The sequence below is a fragment of the Aedes aegypti genome, chromosome 2 (assembly GCF_002204515.2).
Source record: "Aedes aegypti strain LVP_AGWG chromosome 2, AaegL5.0 Primary Assembly, whole genome shotgun sequence".
Lineage (NCBI taxonomy): Eukaryota > Metazoa > Arthropoda > Insecta > Diptera > Culicidae > Aedes > Aedes aegypti.
Window position 1 is genome coordinate 351,485,494 of NC_035108.1, and position 19,137 is coordinate 351,504,630.

General features: G+C 37.6%; 1 protein-coding gene across 1 annotated transcript; it reads right to left on the minus strand.

Annotated features, from left to right (window-relative positions):
- Positions 1–5,592: 5,592 nt before the first annotated feature.
- LOC5569850 (zinc transporter ZIP9) lies at positions 5,593–17,166 on the minus strand. The gene is made up of 2 exons (XM_001658694.2): positions 16,381–17,166; positions 5,593–7,415 (listed from the first exon to the last, which is right to left on the minus strand). Exons 1-2 carry the CDS (start codon positions 16,474–16,476, stop codon positions 6,600–6,602), a joined length of 912 nt encoding a protein of 303 aa, XP_001658744.1. The 5' UTR covers positions 16,477–17,166; the 3' UTR covers positions 5,593–6,599.
- Positions 17,167–19,137: the final 1,971 nt, after the last annotated feature.

The window sequence follows — 19,137 nt, forward strand, 5'->3', positions numbered from 1 at the left end:
TTCATAGTCTTCTCTAGTAATATCATCAGAAATTATTTCAGGTATTTACTGATATTACTTCGGAAATTTCTAAAGCTAATATTTCCCAAAAAACTTCTCTATGAATAGTCCAAGGGGATATCTCCAAGTATTTTGCTTAGGATGCCTAAATAATTAAGCCTGGATTTCCCAGGGTGTACTACAGAAATGGCATTTCTCTAAAGTTTTTTTCGGAAATCATTAAAATTCCTCCAAAAATTCTTCAAGAATTGTATCAAGAAAGTCCTTTTTCCTCCCTGATTATGTGTAGTGATTCTTCCATAGATTTCCCTGGGACATCCTCCAAGATTCCTGGTCAGAACATCTTCTGAAATTCAATCAATAGCTTCTTCAGAATTTCTAGGGATTTCCTATGAATCTATCAGGATTTATATAAGATTTCAACTAGATATATATCCGCAGGAACCTTCAGCAATGGTCCAAGAGATTTCTTCTAAAAATTTCTACAGAAATACCTCCTAATACCAGATTCTTTGAGATATTCTCAAGTGAGTCTTAAAAGTTTTTATTTTCAAGAATTTCTACAATGAAAAGCCGAGAATTTTTTTTTGAAAAATGAATCCATGAGATATTTTTAAAGAAAATCCTAAAGTAACCTCTGATATAACCTGTGTAAGTTTTAAAGTCATCCTCAATGAACTAAGGACTGTTTATTAAAGAAAGTGGACACCTGATTGTTAACATTTTGGTGTGAAAATTCCAAGGAAAAAATTCAAATTTTGTTTCAGTGTGTACTCAAGTGTTTATTTTGACGCAGAAGAAAGTTGACATCGAACAGTTGTAAATTCCAAGCGACAGGTCGATTTAACATGGCGACACGCAGATTTATTCTGCACAAATGGTGTTCAGAAAAGCTGTCGTTCCGAGGTTTGGCTTAAATCGCGAAGTGTCCAAATTCCAATTTTTCAACACTGTATCGAAAACAGATGCTTATGACGACGTGCAATACATCCGAACAGAAAAAATTGGGAAAAAAGTTTTTTATGGCAAGCAATTTGCTCCTGCGGTATGAAAAGTACTACATTTTTCACAACGGGTTCAATCAACGGCGAAAATTACAGAACTGAATGCATTTAATAACGTCTTCTGCCCATCTACCGAAAGTATAACAAGCCTCCATTGTTTTGGCCAGGGCTGGCATCGGCTCACTATGCTTCAGGTACTTTGGAGATGTTCAAGAAGGAAAAAGTCGAATTTGTTAAAACATGGCAGATTCTACCGAATTGCCCATAACTATGCCCCATTTGGAAATATTGGGCAATAATCAAACAACATCTTAAGAAAGATGGAAGATAAGCATGTTCCATGGATTTTTTCAAGAAAATGTGGTAAGCAACACAAAGAAAAGTTACGAAGAAAGTTGTGCAGAATTCGATGGGAGGCATCATGAGAAAAGTCAGATCATTATCCAGAAATGCTCAATAAATGTTCAAACTTATGTGAATTTGGTCGAGATTACTTTGATTTCCATATATTTCAAAATAACTCATGAATTTGTTCGAAAATAAACGGTTTGCTTTAAAAAATACGTGTCCACTTTCTTAAATGAACAGTCCTTACAATGGACTAATGAGGAAGTTTTAGAAGATTTCATAGATAATTTACTGAGGTAGTTGAAAAAATCAATCCAATTTCGGGATAATATTCCACAGGATTTGCTAAAAGAATTTATCAAAAAAATGCTGTAGAATGAATTGGTGTGAAAACTTGAATAGACTTTTGAAGGTTGCATGGGAATGCTTTGAGAAACATTTTAAGAAATATTTAGAAAAACTGCAGAGGTAATATTTGGATTTAAGGTGATTATAAAACGAAGCCAAACTTCAAAATTTCAAGTGCACAAGACTGGAGAATCTGACGACAGTTCGCGCTGAAAATCAATCAAATTACTTGCTTGCTGGTGGTTACCAATGGGATAAATTTTCAACGTGAAGCGCTGTTTGGTTCTCAAGTCTTGTGCTCTTGAAAATTTGAGGTTTGGCTTCGTTCTATAATCACCTTAATGTTGGAGAATACTTGGATCACCTACTCCTAGAAAAAAATAGATTTGTGCGTAGAACCCCTCAAGAAGTTCCTGAGTCCCTGGGAGGAAACGTGGATAAATTCTCGAAGGAATCCACATAAACTAACGGTGGAGTTCTTGCAGAGTTTCTTGAAAAAAAAACATGAAACTATTTTTTCAAAAATTTAGAAATAAACATTTGTGGATATCCTCGGGAGAAATTCTGAAAATGTTTGGAAGATCTCCTACAGTAACAACTGGAGAGTTTGGTTAAAGGATTAGTGAAAAAATATCTGGGAAAAATTCCAGGGTAAATGTGAAAAAATATATACCTGAAGAAATTACTGGAGGCAGCATCTTTGGAGTTCTCATGGATTTTCTGGATGGAGCAAATTCTGGAGAAAGAATGCTTTGGAAAATTTCAGGAAGAATTTCTGCGAGAATTGGCAGAGAAATCTCTAGGAGAATATCAGGAGAGATCCCTCTAGAAGACCCTGAAAGTATTTCAAATAAATTTACTATGATAATTAATGAAGCTTGGGAATTCTGAGACGAATTCTTGAAGAGCTTGTTGAACCCGATATAGTCTATAAAGGTTTCTCTGGAGCCTGTACAATTTCACATCAGGATTCAATGCAACCATATTAAGAAAAAATAGACTTTGAGGACCTTCCATTAAAGTAGCGAGTTTTAGAGATTTGCATTTAAATAGCGTCCAGAAAATATCAGTGGGAATTTAATAAAGTCATTTTTCAAGAATTAACTTAGAACTACTACTGAATCAGCCAAGAGCTTCTTGATACTCTGGGAGTTCTATAGGAAGTGTTCTGGAAATCTTCACGAGGTTCAGCTTTGATAGATCATACCAGGGACGAAAATACTCAATCTACCCTCGCCTACATTGATACTTGCTGGGTAGAATCTTCGTTGATTTTTATTTGTTTTTATCCTCACCTTGACAACACAACAAAGATTGGCAAAGCGCTTGCGCAAGATTGTCAGTTTCCTTTTAACCTGCTGCTACTCAACCGCTTTTTGATAATCAGAAACAAAAAATGATATTCATTCTAACCAGCTTGACTTTTTTACATTCCGCTTCGGGAAGTTGTAATTTTTGCACGAGACACACTAAAGACGCGTCAATATAATCCATTCCGTGCATAGGATGCTTCATTACCCGTATAGCAGCATATTTTATAATTAATTTGAACCTCATTGATAATCAATTTTCTAAAACTGACACTCTTCTGCTTCTGATAATCAAAAACACCAACGACATACGGGCATCGTTGTTTGTTTTGCCCATCTACTTTTGTGCCATCTTCATTGGTACAATCATATTGGTGGTGGTGCGGTTACTTTGATGTTGGCATAAATTCAGTGAATTGAGTATAGTGAGCATGATTTTTTTCGACCCTGGATCATACCAAGAGTGATCGCATGTTCAGAAATCGCTAGCACCACCACCCTCGCGCTTTGTATAACACGATGAGACTGGTCTTAGATTAATTCATAACTCCTTCCAAATATTCTTCTAGAATCTTTTGATAATTCTCTATGGATATTCCAAAAACAACTAATGAATTACTTCCAGGAATGCTCACGGAAATTTGTGCCAGAACATATACAGAGTTGGACTCGACTTAGTCGAGTCTAGTACACGACACTGAAGACGGCCTTACAGTTGAGGTCGAAATACGTGTATCTGTCAAAGGATACAAACTCTAGTGGAATGAAATAGTATAGTACTAAATTCGGTTTTTTCATCTACTGATATTATAAATTACAGTCCAATGAATCATTCAGAGTAATTGTGAGTTATCGATATTTAAAAAAAATATGTTTAAATGTACATAAAAGTTATTGTATTATGACTCTATGGATATGCGAATCGAGGACATTTTTTGGCGTACAGCGCCTAATTAAAATATTTGAATCACATATCAGGGGGGCGATTCCAGATATATATTAGCCTCAAGGAGGCGAAAGTTGAAAAAGTTTGGGAAGCACTGCTCTATACGATGCCACTAAGTTTACTATGTGTTCCAAGGAAAATATGAGACATATAACGCGAAGAAAAATCGAAAATTTATCAAAAAATGGGCTTTTTCGAAAATTGTTTAGCTAACTGGCGTACGAAGAGTCCACCAATTTGAGAAATTCGAAAGAACCACCCTTTAGTTTTAGCATATACTAGCGATCAGTGAAGTCAAATTGGAATTCTAACGATGTGTGCCGATGGCGGCCTGGTTTCAGCGAGACTTGCTCAGATGACAATTTTGGGCAAAATTTTGAGCATGGGTTTTGACGTAGTAATTGAAAAACGTTCATGAAGGAATTCTAAGAGCAAATAAAAGAAGAGCCCATTTAAAAGGGTGTCGATGGACAATGATGAGAGTGTGACGTCTGTTTATCTGTGCTAGAGCAGTCGCAAATGGCCACTACCATACCACGCTTGTACTGTGTACAACAAGTGTGCTTTTCAGATAGGGTGCCGGTACCAATGGTTGTAGTGTACCAGTAGATTGGACTCTGGAATAAAACATACATTTTTCGATAAAAACGACGTGTGTTATTTTTGGTGGCTAGATCGCCTCTAGTTTAGTCGATTTGCCCAATTTCAGCTTTTTATTCTATCAAAAAGTCATATAAATAATTAGGTTTACGCAAAAAAATTGCTCCCTTGCACCAATAGTTGCCGTCGTGTTCCAGTAGTGGATCAACGGATGGAAGCAGTTTTAAAAATGGATGTAAAAATATGAAGAAAAGTCCCAGAGATGATCTTTATGCTTCATTCGAAAGATATTAGTTTCTGTTCCGAGGGAAAAATGTTAAACGTACGTAAAAATTTACCGTTTTGTTTAAAATTCCTTGTATAATTCCCGAACGTCTACTACTGGAGCACTAGCGCAACTACTGGAACACGTGTACCAATAGTGGCTCAAGCGATTTTATGTTAAAAAATTAGTTTTATCACTCTTTTTATATTTTTCCCATATAGTAGAGGTTGAAATCTTTCTGTTGACCCCAAAAGAAATCTATTAAGGCTTTTCGTTATATTGTTATGATCTTTCATAGCTCAGGTAGTCCACTAATGGCACCGGCACCCTAATGCATATTTCATCAGTGCATGATGTCTATGCTTTTGGGATGAAAACTGCACATCATTCGTAATAGTTGCCAAGTATTTTCTGATGCTTTTAGAGATTAAAATGATATAAAACATAAACATTTAAAAATTCCTGATTTTGGCAACATTCTTATTTTGCCAACATAAAAATCACGCCTTGTTGCCAAAGTCGGTAAGGCACTGTATATCCGTATTTCAAAGATGCCTGTTGTTGATGAAAAATGTTATAACATATATATAGTATGCATATATGCCAAATGGCCCAAATCCGGGCATACTCTATGCCCTGGGAAATCGAGGAAATTTCCAACCCGAAAAGATCCTTGTCCGGTGGGATTCAAACCAACGACCCTTTGCTTGGTCTGCTGAAGAGCTGGCCCCCCAAATGGACTCTTGTCATCATGCAATCACCACGCCTCGGTTCACTTACGAACAATATTGAATGTATTTTCTTGTTTTTCTTTTGTTAATATAATAATATACCTAACTTGAACGCATTCGCTCAGTCTACACGTACACGAGTCTACAACAAACAAATAGCATTGCTTCCATCTAATAGCCTTAAGAAAAGAAAAACCCATCGTCGGGCACCGTCCTTCAAGTGGTCAGTATAATTTCGTTGGGTCTTCAGTTTTGTTCGTCTCTTAATCCTAACGGTTAAACAACATAGCTTTTAAATCTGTGTTTTAAACTTGTACACGTCTCGGGCAAGTCATAGTCCCCGTCTCACGTTCATCTACCTATTTACATCGCGCGTCACGACGGGTGCTTATCATTTTGTCGGTCTCCGTACTGAGTATAGCAGCTAGGTACGCATTAGCCAGATGACAGATGTTCGTGTTCGGGGACATGAGGATGATAGTGCTAGATAGTGGTAGAGATACGAAGGTCCACAGCGGATCCTAGAGATCCGCTAGGGACGCAAGGCGCGTGTGTTTGGATAGTGAGATAAAATTATTGCCTTGAAGACTTGCGATTGCTACTTTTCCCCCTATCAGTTCTGCTGCAAACTTTGTCTCGATTTATGAGTGCTTTGCAAGCTGATAGTTGTACCGGATTAGAAGGTCTGTTTAGCGACAAATTAAACACAAACTTACGTAGATAGCCGTTGAACAGAACGCCCCAGTCATCGGAGGCATAAAAAAGGTTTTCGCTCACAGCGAATCGAATAAATGGGATTGGAATATAACTTGAGCTATAGTTAAAAGCAGAGTTATTGCATCACATATCACGAGGACGAAAACGAATCGATTTCCTCTGTTTAAAAATTAACTCGGATTCGAATGTTTCGTCCTCCTTTGAGGCGGGCAGCGTCAAATGAAATTGCGTCCTACTTTTAGTTCAATAACTCCATCATTCCGTTCACACTGCTCACCTTTTCTTTAAAAATTTGGCAATGTTCTGGTTGACCTAGGTGAATCACAATTACTAGTGGTGATGTCCTACGGTTAGGAATAGAGGCATCAAAGCTCCCAGGATGAGTAGAGCCAACTCCGTGTTCTTCAGACCACTTCCACCAGCGTGAACAGCAACCTTCCCACTTGCAGCATTCTCTAGTAGATTGTAATCGGTATGTCCACCGGTCCGGTGTCCTCCATGCCCCGTATTGTGCGTCAGTTCCGGCAGAACATGAACTGTGGCCACGTACAGAAATGTCCCAGCTGAAAACAGCATGGCAATGCCGGTTGCATTCAGGGACTCCAAGGTTTCCTTCTGCTCACTTCCGATTCCGAAGAAAGTCAGCAGAGTCAAAAGAGGGGCCGACAGCGAGAAGATCAGCAAATGCTTCCGTATCCGTTGCCGTTCGATTCCTTCGTGCAGCAGAAAGCTAACAAGGCCGAAAGCTGCCGGAGCTTTGTGCAACATAATGGCTAGGAATACGATGATTTCGACATCCGAGTGGCTGGTAGTGGCAGCTGCCCCCAGGGCAACCCCATCAGCCGCGGCGTGGACCACCAATCCGATCGTGGCGGTCAAATTGCGCTCGTTGGAACCCTCCCTCCGCCGGGAAGATACCTGATCCACCAGCATCATGAACACGAATCCCAGCACCAGCGAGAGACCGATTGTAGACGAATGCTCGTCGGCACCGTGCTTGTGATCCGGAGCTCCCGAAGTGGCCATCGTTTTCGCCTCCAGTTTGCTCTCATCGTACAGCGATCGGATTCCCTCCGGAATGATCACCGTAAGGGCCGTTCCGACCAACAATCCTGCTCCGAAAATCGACACGTTCTTCAATTTCTCCTAAAACAAAAAAGCATACCTTCTTAGAATCAATCGAACTTACATAGGGTTTCCTATAAAAGGCTGAAACACTTAAGGTTGAAACTACAAAAGGATGGAAACATTAGGCTGAAAGATCGGAAAGCTGAAAGTAGGGCTAACAGTGACCTGACAGCAAAAAAAAAGGACTTCAGTGATTAAAATGATCAAAATCATGACTTATTTCACTTATTCACTGAACATAAGCTAAAAAACAGGTAATAAAGAATGTACTTCTAGAATTCCTTTAAGGACTGTACTTTTAGAACCATAAATTTGGAACAAAAAGTATCCGAGCTTACAGGAATCTTCCTACTAAATATTATAGTTCATGAAATAAAAATGAAATCTAAAAAAAATTGGTACCATAAAATGCCAACCTCAGGTATCAGAAGGCATCCGGTTGAGAATTCATCCGCTAGGTGGTGCTAGTAACAAGTTTTCTTCGATCTGCTGTATCTTGGGATCTTGATGAGCTTGAAGGCTGGCGGTGAAAAATATGAATTCATCTGCTAGGTCATGCTAGTAATAATATTTCTTCAATTCTATACACATCGAGAAAAATGATCTTTGGCAAAGTTATTCCGCAAGACAAGGCGGTAAAAAATAGAGATGTACCGAATATTCGGCCGGCCGAATATTCGGGCCGAATATCTCGATTATTTTGATTTTGCCGAATATTCGGTCTGCCGAATAATGAATTCTGTTATTCGGCCGAATAGGCCGAATAGTGAACGAATAGTAACAAAATTGACGAATTTAAATAAAAAAATCGTTTCATGGATTCTATGAAAGGAGTTTGACGCCAAATATTTAAAATGTGAGAATTTCTCTGATTTATGGCATTAAGGTGACTACGGTGCTGCTCAATACCCAAGGTATTTTCTGCAAATGAGCCTTAAGGCGAAGTAGGCCGTCATTGAAATTTGTACGCGTCGTTGATGATTGTTGCTAATTCATCTCACGATTTCGAATCAAAGAAAATCAGTTGGTTTTGCACTGACACAGCTGAAAAAGTATCAGCATAACTTTATGCATTTTAGCGCGTACAGTAATACTTTTTCAATTCAATATAAACTATCAAGACTGAGTTTCATCACTTTGAAATGCAAGCTGAAAAGTCATCATTGTTGCCAAAACGAATGACGGGCTACTTAGCCTTAAGTACACGCATGCCAAATGTACAACTATTTGACTAGGCATAAATTAATAGACAAACATCGGTTTCAACACCGACCAAATCTTTGCGATGATGTACTTTGTTTGGCTCTGTATCAATACATGCCAAATAGTGTACTAATAGCTAAATAATCATTTTTCTGGGGCTGTAAGGTAGACTAGTTTGATGTTAACATACATTAGCACTTTCCATTCTTTCGGTATTGTTTTGTTTGAGACACTACTCACGTTCGGATGAGAAATCTAGTGACGTATATTGGGTTATCCATAAAAAAACATGAAATGGATAAGAAGTGCTAAAAGCAATAGAATACAGCTCTCTAACTTCAGAAATTCAAAAAATCTTCGGAATTTATGATATTTAAGATTTCTACAACCCCTTTCAAAAGCTCAAGAAGACGATCATTCATTTCCATTCGTAATGCGTTCAATTTTTCACCGTAGAAGCTTTCCTTACTTTAACAAACTCGTTTTTTTTCCTTTATCCAGAATTAAAAATATAGTTTTGAGAAATTAGACGAATATATGGTTGTCATTCGGCCGAATATTAAGATTTTGGTTGGCCGAATATTAGGTCATTATTCGGCCGAATATTCGTTTGGCCGAATAATAATTTTGTAACTATTCGGTATTCGGCTGAAGGCCGAATAGTGCTATTCGGTACATCTCTAGTAAAAAATCTGATTGAGAATTCATCCGCTGGAAGGTTGTTGTCTAGACTGTGATGGTAAGAGTTTTGCAATCCTTAATTCCTCTTTTTTTAGAATAGACCACCGGCTACGCTAATGTTTACCATCTAGCTTATCGGGTTTTTAAAATAGATAATTTCCCTGAAAATGTTACTAAGAAACAAAATTTAGTTAAATTTTATCACTATCAGACATATATTGGAGTTCTAAACATTTTGGTAAAAACATCAAATTTTTAGCTGTTTAGGATCATCAGATACAGAATATTCGAGAAAATTTGTTACTAGAACCATATAGCGGATGAGTATTTGTTCATTTTTTTTTACCTCAGATGGCCCTTGATCTATTGAACAACCAGTGTTGGCTGACTGACACTCAAATCTCATTCATAAAATTCTGCCGCAAAAGCAAAATCATTAGATATCTGCTCTGAAAAACTGTAAACTTTGCCGAAGATCAACCTTCTGGCACATAAATCTCTTGAAATGGAAATGTTTACAAAACTGGAGCCACATTATATTTTTACCACGCTTGTTCGATAACTTTTGATTTATAAATAACTTTGCCGAAGACATTTGTCGAAGGCATAAGTTATATCAGGAATACAGAAGATTGAAGATAATTAGTTACTAGCGCTACCTTACAAATTAATTCCCAATTATATTTGTTACTGCCAAATGGAACTTGATCTGCTGAACAACTTTACCTAAAACATCTACATTCTAGCTCATCACGGTTCGAAGTACAGATGATCGAAGATTTTTTTTTCAAATTCGATTATTTTTAAATTAGGTGTTTCACTGCTAGATAATCCTCACTTTGCCGAATTTAGTACTATACCATTTAATTCCACTAGAGTTTGTTTGGTTCTATAATCGGAGCAGGAAGGCAGTTAACTTCCGTCGTCTTGGATCGCATATAGGCTAGTTTTTTTTCGATGTAGCCTATTCTTCCTGTCGGCTACCATTTTTGGATCTACTTGTCACCAGGGAAGAAAGTTCATCTTACAACTTCGAAATCTACAGGAAGCCTACAAACACCCAGCGAGTTATCCCTTACACATCGAATCATTCGTTCCAGCATAAGATGGCAGCGTTTCACCACATGATCCACATAATGCAGACTCTACCCCTCAGCAAAGACGGAAAGACCAAGGAACTGGAATATATCTATGAGACGGCAAGGATCAACGGATACAAAGAATGGACGATAAAAGTTATCATCGACAAAAAGGAAAGACAGCAAATTCGGAATGCTTTGACGACACTAACCCCTATCACCGAACCCATGAAGAGAATCTCCATCCCATACGACGTACACATCAGCAAATAGCTCCGCCCAAAGCTAAGGAATTTCGGACAACCAACTTAGGACTTCGTTAGGCTCTACCAAAGATCCGGTAAACACACTAAACAAGGCTGGTGTTTACAAAATCAGCTGTTCCCACTGCAGCAAAATCTACGTTAGTAAAACAAAGCGGTCTCTCGAGGTAAGATTCAAGGAACACTTAGCGGAAATAGGAAAAGCTTAGAAGACGATAGACAAGGGGATGACATACGATTTCAAATCTAAGGTGGCAGAACATATCTTTTCAGAAGGACATACAATTACGCCGGCCGATATCAAAATTTTGAGAAATGTTTCTTCTCCTTGGAAACTGGATGTGGCGGAGAGTCTGGAAATTTGCAAACAGGTACCTATGACGCTACTCAACAGAGAAAACGGCAACGGCAATACATGGCTATTCAACTTGGTACCTACTAATCGTTCCCGTGATGTACCTTTCAGCATTTAAAGTTTCAACAAATGAGGGATGAAATGTACCTTAAAGCTCATAAATTTTATGTTTATAAAAAAATGGGTAGGGAATTAAGTTTATACCTAGTTTTAATATATAATGTGTGCATACGATGGTTTTCTTCAAGTCGAGTCTAGTACACGACACTGAAAACGGCCTTACAGTTGAGGTCGAAATACGTGTATCTGCCAAAGGATACAAACTCTAGTGGAATTAAATGGTATAGTACTAAATTCGGTTTTTTCATCTACTAAATATGGGGCAAGTGAAAAGTTTCTCATTGGAGGTTGAATTTGTGTTTTCTCTTTAGGTAGCTATAACTATACAAGGTTCACAATTATCATAGAACAACAGTACGTGCTGATAATTCAAGAAACACTATACTCAAAGCGTTAAAATCTATTATAATGGCCAAATAATGAAACTTCTCTAAAAAAGGTTGCCAAATATGTTTGTTATGGTGTGCTCAGCTGGAGCTGCATGACAGCTTCTTTGTCTGTGCTGGACCCCGTAGTGCAAATTTTTACCTCTACTTTTGCCAATATTTAGACGGAATAGGCTATGTTGCCCACTTTAACACTATTTTTGCTATTTTGTTTGAATATTGTGCAGAAGTAGTTTTATTAAATTGTTTTTCCCTCCCGTTGTCGTGTTTGTATAGTCAGCCTTTAGTCCTGAGCAATTCGGATTCTTGTTTACGCATGGAGCAGCGACATGAAAATATATGTTGTAAATGAATGCACTTCTTGGAAATAACATACAGAGCTATAGGCCTTTTCATGTGACAGGTCCGTCTATGCATTTGTTTACATCGGTGGAGGACTGGTGCATACACGAGGCTGTCATTTTCATAAAAGAATTATCAAAGAGCTTCCCGATTAGCTGTTTTGGAACGTCATGTGAATAGGCCCATGTTGTAGTCTATGTTGACAAATTGCAGCCCAAATGTCAAATCCAAGCATTTTTTGACAATGATATACAGAGAATGTTAATTATATAGATTGCGGTCGAATTTAAAAATGATAGCGATTTGAGTCAAGTTAAAAAGTCTTATCTTCCAAAGGTCGCGCTGGAATGCTAATCATTACAATTTCTAGGAGAGATGACTATCTATGTTGACAACTTGTAGTACCGATTCCAAGTTATTAATAATTATGAGAAGAAGTATCAAATCGAAATGTACTGTAAATGTGTTCGGTATGGTTAGCGATGTGTTTTATGTTCGTCGTATTGTTATTGTTCTGAGGTCTTCTCAAAATGAGAATTCAATTGAATAATGTCTCAAGTTAGTTTCCAGATTGGAAAGGCTGTATTATCGGGCGGGTGAATATGTAGGGATCGAAAAGTTAAGTTGTTGTTTCAGTTTAAACAAAAATAGTATCCAGTATAATTTTTCTACTTAGCTTGAGATGCGGTCCATCGCTGGTCCGTTGAGTCCGAGGGACGTTCCCGTGGCCGGTGTACCGAGAAATAGAGAATTAGAAAATATATGTGATATCATCAAAGCGGTATATTCATAGACACTAACAATGTGTCACATATCAACTAATACCATAATACCTTAACTACAAATCCAAAAGCTACTTCTATGTTATTTCCACTACTACGCTCACGACAATTATGTTATGATCCTTAGAATAAAAACGATAGAGGTTACTACTACACAACAGAAATACTACCCAAAGAACGCTAATGTCGCCAGTGTTGGTGTGATAAATGCAAAGTAGTGCAAAAATGTTTAGAGAATTAAATAAGTTATAAATTACAGCATTTTGTTCAACAATATTATATCATAGGTTGTCCGACATTTCGCGGTAAACCATTCCGCGGTCAACCATTTCGCGGTGTACCATTTCGCGGTTTGTATCATTTTGCGGTTTACCGTCTTGCAGTTAGGGACCATCCATAAATGACGTAGCATTTTTTCACCGATTTTTTACACCCCCCTCCCCCCTCGTAGCATTTCGTCACAAATGCTGATACTCCCCCTTGGAAAATACGTAGCATATCAAGCTGCCCCCCCCCCCTTTGTTGTTTTTTTATTTGTTTTCCTTAGCGACTGGGTTGACACAAAAAATCGGAATTCAAAAGTTCAATACAAAGTTTTATATTAATTACTGACAATGTAAGGATAATCTAACGAATAACAGTTTGATATACAGTAGCGCTCAAAAGTAATTTGGAAAACAGTTTTAAATAAACATATTTCCTGTTTAAGTTACAAAATTTTGGTTTCCAGTTCCATATAGGCTAAATTGTATTGCTTTTGCTTTTGTTACCATAAATAAAAACAAATTTACAATAAAAAAATGAAAACATAAAAATAAAATTGTTTGATTGGATTGATAAAGCATACAGTGACGAGTTAGAATACAATATATTTTATAATGTATTGAACAGAAATTTCGTTAGGTATATTGGAAGATTGTTTATTTAATTATTCGTTGTTAGGAAATAGATTTCAATGAAAATGATCAACAATATATATTAATTTGAAATGAATCTTTGTTATCCAAATTAAAATCCAGCAATCAGTGACCAGATATAGAAAATTTTTGCGATTATTATACAAATTATTCATCTCTAATAATACTTCAGCTGGACTTCATTGTCGTTCCCCAAACTGAAAAAAAAATTACACAACCTCTAATGGAACAATTAAATGAAAAAAAAATCTTACTAACAAGTTATTAAGAAAATTGAATGACGGGGCAATTTCTATAACAATCGAATCTGTTGTCTTCATTAATATTAAGGCTATTCGATCAAGGGCATTGATATATCAAAACAAATAGATGAATTGATTGGGTGGCGTGAATGCATAATTCACGGAATAATCTTGTTATATCTTGTTTTAAGAGAAAAAGAGCATATTTCATTCTATTAAAGAAATGAGGCCCCAACAGAAAATATGAAAAAACTAAAACAGTTGACTTTATGTCTTGTTAACAAATGGGAAAACAATGTTCTCCAAGTCGTTAAAGCATTGATGTTTAATTAATTTATTGAACTTTTATTTTGTTTATTTAAAAAATCATTAAATTAGACACGAATACAATATAATATTCACATAATTATTTAAAGCTTAATAGAATTTATTTGATTGTATTTACCAAGAAAATCTGAAATTTCATAGATTTTTTTCAATTTTGTCATATGAATCTTTTGAAGCTCAATCATCATTTTATAACCCAAGTCTATAAGTCAACAAAAAAAAGTTCAATAAAAATAATTGTATGCCATTTTTTTCAGCGCCTCTTTTCACCGACATGATTCTAAATGCTACGTCCACTAGCTAGGACCCCTCCCTCCCCCTCGTCACACATCGTCACAAATTCGAGAAGCCCCCCCTCCCCCTAAAAAGCTACGTCATTTATGGACGACCCCTTAGTACCATTTCGCCGTGTGTCGTTTCGCGGTCTATACCATTTCGCGGTGTGGTTTTTCCTACGAGTTGCACTGAAAATTGTTGGCATTATCACTTATAATATTTTCATCGGTGATTTACCCTTCTTTTGAACACAGGCAGCCCCTCAAACTGCTCTGTTAGGATAGATGAAACTTCTCGGTCCAAACCGCGAAACAGTACATCGCGAAATGGTACTGACCGCGAATTGACATGCCGCCAAATGGTACTAACTGGAAAATGTCGTACCGCGAAATGACAAACCGCGGAATGGTATACCGCGAAGTGGATTACCGCAAAATGTTATACAATCATATCATATTATAAAAGACAGTACAAAATTAAACATTTCAGTAACAACATCAGTTTTCTAATTATTATACATATATCAATAACACTTCTAAACTATCTCTAATACCGCTACAACCTACCTTACTAGATAACGCAATACCGTAGAGTGTCGTAATTCACATTTTGGAATATTTCTCAAAATTTGTATTATTATTATTATTAATGAAAATTTGAATTGGAATTTCGATGCATTACCATCATATACAAATAGCAGTATGGGCAAATTTCAAAATTTTTCTTAAATTTCGACAAATATCGGACTAATACGCGGATTTAGGCGATGCGCTGAATTACGGTACCTTACGGTATTACTAAGGTAATAATTACTACATTGTTAGTAAACCTAACATAAAAGTCTATTTTCAATTACCTGTGAGACGCAGAGACCACCCGCACCCACTCTTGCGCCTCGTGGTCTACTGAAAAAGATGTATATTGAACTAATAATACTATTAGAAATAGTGCTACTGATGAAGGTGATCGTTGGTTTCCCAGTCTTGTTAGTGATTTGAGTGTTAGTAGAGACTGGTAGTAGGCCCTGCCGCTCCCTCCAGCATTACGCGTAGTTATCTGGTGTTAGATCATGCGACAGTAACTAAACTCATGCGGAAGGTGTGATAAATCAAGTGTAAAATATATTAAAGCATTGAAGCAATGTCATTATATAACTTAAAACTATTAGACTAGCTTACATTTTATAAGTTATAATAACGATTAATTTTCGCGATCAATATGTTAGCATTAGAGTAATTTCACAATATCAACAATATGTATTCACTTGATAAATAACCGTCAATCCCATCACCCAAGGGCAGGGAAATAATGAAACTTCTCTAAAAAATGGTTGCCAAATATTACGATATTAATATGTTTACTTCGGACAGTCGATTAAAAGGAAGACGTTGATTGAAAAATTCCAATATAAGAGAACGCATGGAAAAATCGTGGAATGTCTAAGTAAAGCTAGTTCCAAATATTAAAAATGGGACAAAGGTGTATCCACATAAAAAAGTTTCTAAACACTTTATTGAAGGATTCCGTTTGATTTCTCCCGATGAGTTATCCGACGTCATATCCGATGTTCTTAACAAATAACGAGCGGTGTAGATTCTACAGAGTAGAAATGCAATTGCTGTCCCATGAACTAACATTTGAAATGTTGCAGTTAAAATGTTGTCGAATCATTCCAACAAACATAACTGAGCAGAAGAAAATTCAAACCCCAATATTTGTCTTACGTAATTAATGGACCGCCCCTAACAAAGTTTTTGTTTGGGATTCTTCAAACTTTGCGAAATCTATTACCCACTTGCTCCACGGTACCTTACTCATTAGTAATAGAAACGTCATGTAGAGTACATATAACCGATTTCCATTTGATGTTTCGTGTAAAATATGGTTCATGTGTTACAAGTCACCCCGTTTGACGGTATTCTGTTGTTTCAGCCTTTTATGATGATGTCCGGGTTTCAGCCTTTCGTGTTCAGCCCTGTGTTGTAACCCCCAAATCAATTCACGACTTACCTCCGACAGTGTCACAACCAGCGGGATGTTCCCTGCCAGGTAGGACCCCACCAGCATCACAATGACCAACAGCACCAACATCACGGTCTCGTCCATTTTGATCGGCCCAAGGTGGATTTCACTTTCTGCTGATTCGCCAATACCCTATAACCAGCCCCGGAATCGATCCAACTCGTCGTGTCGTTTCGATGTTTTCCTCAATGTTCCATTCGCAACCAGGTTCTGGCTGATCAGACTGCAGCTGCAAGCACTAAAAAAGGTAGCAACCTTCCACTCGGAACAACGGGAACGGATTGCGAATCTTGCTGAAATCAGCTTTTCTTTCGCAGGCAGCACCCGCGCGACGTGTCCAATGTTTTTACTACCTTCCTTCACTTATCGCACTTCTTTCGGGGGGTTTATTCTCCCGCACTCTCAAAGCGAGAAAACAAGTGCACTTCGTTCGTCGCTGTTTGCCCAACTAGCGGTTCATTTCTTAGGTCGATTTTTGATGGAACGTCTCGTCGACTGGGAAGTGCATCTGTGTGCGTGTGGATTCGCGTAGTAAATTCGGATGACAGTAGTAACTTACTTCATTGATAAAACTAACCGGTTGAATTGAAATTCTCTAGTTTGGTATTATAGTAGCGTTTAACTGAACAGTGATAATCCTAACCCAACATTGCAGGAAATTTTTAAAAAGTAACTTACCCCACAAAGTTTTCGATTTTTTTCAAAATCTTGGCCTTGATTTCAATTTGGGGGGTTTGTTTACAAAAACACTTCGCGGTCTCGGTGCCGTCGGGTTCGAATGAATGAATTTTACGCGACGTCAGCCATCATCGTGTCCGTCAGTGTTGCCATGTGTGCTGCATACTCACTCAGTGTTGCATCGTCAACGATGTCGCATCGCATCGTCGGGTGTAAATACAGATATGTTCCGTTTTTGTGAACACGTCAATTTTTGGGCTTGTTCATATATTTAAGGGTTAGTTCATATATTTCATAACGCTTAAATTGCCATTTTTGACACCCACCCACCCCCTCGTGACGCTTTTTGTATCGATACTCTACAATTTTTGTATGAGCCGTAACAACGTTAGGACACCCACCACCCCCTAAAGCGTTATGAAATTTGTGAATGAGCCCTAATAACGCTTAAATTGGCCATTTTGAACACCCACCCACTCCCTAAAGCGTTATGAAATTTGTGAATGGGTCCTTTAGCTGGATGAAATGGTTCCCCATTACAAAATCGGAATAATTTTCACACAAGATTGACAGTTACCGAAAAGCTAAACATTACATATAATTTGCAATTGGATTAGATGGACAAATTGATGTGAAGATTTGCGAAAAAGTTACAGTGAGAGTGAGAATCGAACTCACGACTCCCCGATCTCTAGTTGGGGCGCGTTACCACTACGCCATGAGAGGACTCTTGAACGCAGAAGTTAACCTGAATTCGATTTCAGCTCAATAATCACGTGGTCCTTTTTCACAAAGTGCACCTCTTTCGGAAGAATTAGATGCCCATCCAAACACAACGCTTTCTATATATATATATATATATATATATATATATATATATATATATATATATATATATATATATATATATATATATATATATATATATATATATATATATATTTATATATATCCAATGCCTAGCCCGAGAGCGCATTGTTTTTTAGGTATAGGAATAGCACACTACACTAGCCAGCAACTGCGCTGGCTGAGGTTTCTATTGTGTGGGCTACCAATGGGTCGCGACGTTCTCAAACGACCGGTTACGGAACATGAGTCCGTTGCTCGATAAATACTTGTTTTTAATTATGAATCGTGGTTTACGGCTATATATATACACCCCCAGACCATCACATTTCATCACATCACACCTCCATGCGTCAACGTTCCTTGGATGTAGCGCTCCTGAAGCTCGAGCTGTTTAACCGAAAGCGGCGGGCTCGTGTGTGGTGCAGAGCGCCACATCCAAGGAACGGTGAAGCATGGAGGAGGATATGTGATGGTCTGGGGGTGTTTTTCATGGAGTGGAGTAGGAAGCCTCATGAAAATCGACGGAATAATGACGGCAGATTCCTACATCAACATCTTGCGGGAAAATCTGGAGGTTTCGCTGATCCAGACGGGCCTTGAAGAGAAATTCATATTTCTCTAGAACAACGTCCCGAAGCATACTGCCAAGAAGACCAATTCTTTCTTCCGGTCTTGTCGGATTAAACCGCTGGAATGGCCTTCACAAAGCCCAGACCTCAACCCCATCGAGAATTTGTGGGCGATTCTCGATGCCAGGGTTGACAAAACTGGTGTTACCAACAAAAATAATTATTTTGAAGCCTTGGAGCGCGCCTGGGAAGAACTAGAACCACAACACCTACAAAACTTGGTGAAAAGCATGCCGAAGCGCCTCCAGCAAGTCCTTAAGGCCAAAGGAGGACACATTAACTATTAAATTGTTTTTTATTTTTCTTAAATCATCTTTTCTGGGACCAAGAAGGCTTTATTTTGTCATTTTTTTTTTCAATACAAATTGATTTTCTTTTTCTTTGAGTAAAATTCTTTTTTTTTATCAAAATTTCGTAAGTGTAACTTTAAAAGAATATCAAAAAAGATTTAAGTGTGTTAACTTTAATTTAAACCAAATCAATGAGAGAAATTCGAAAACTGGTGAGGTGGGCACTTTGTAACTACCGAAAAATTGTTTCGCAAAACTTCACATCAATTTGTGCATTTAATTTAATTGCAAAGTATACA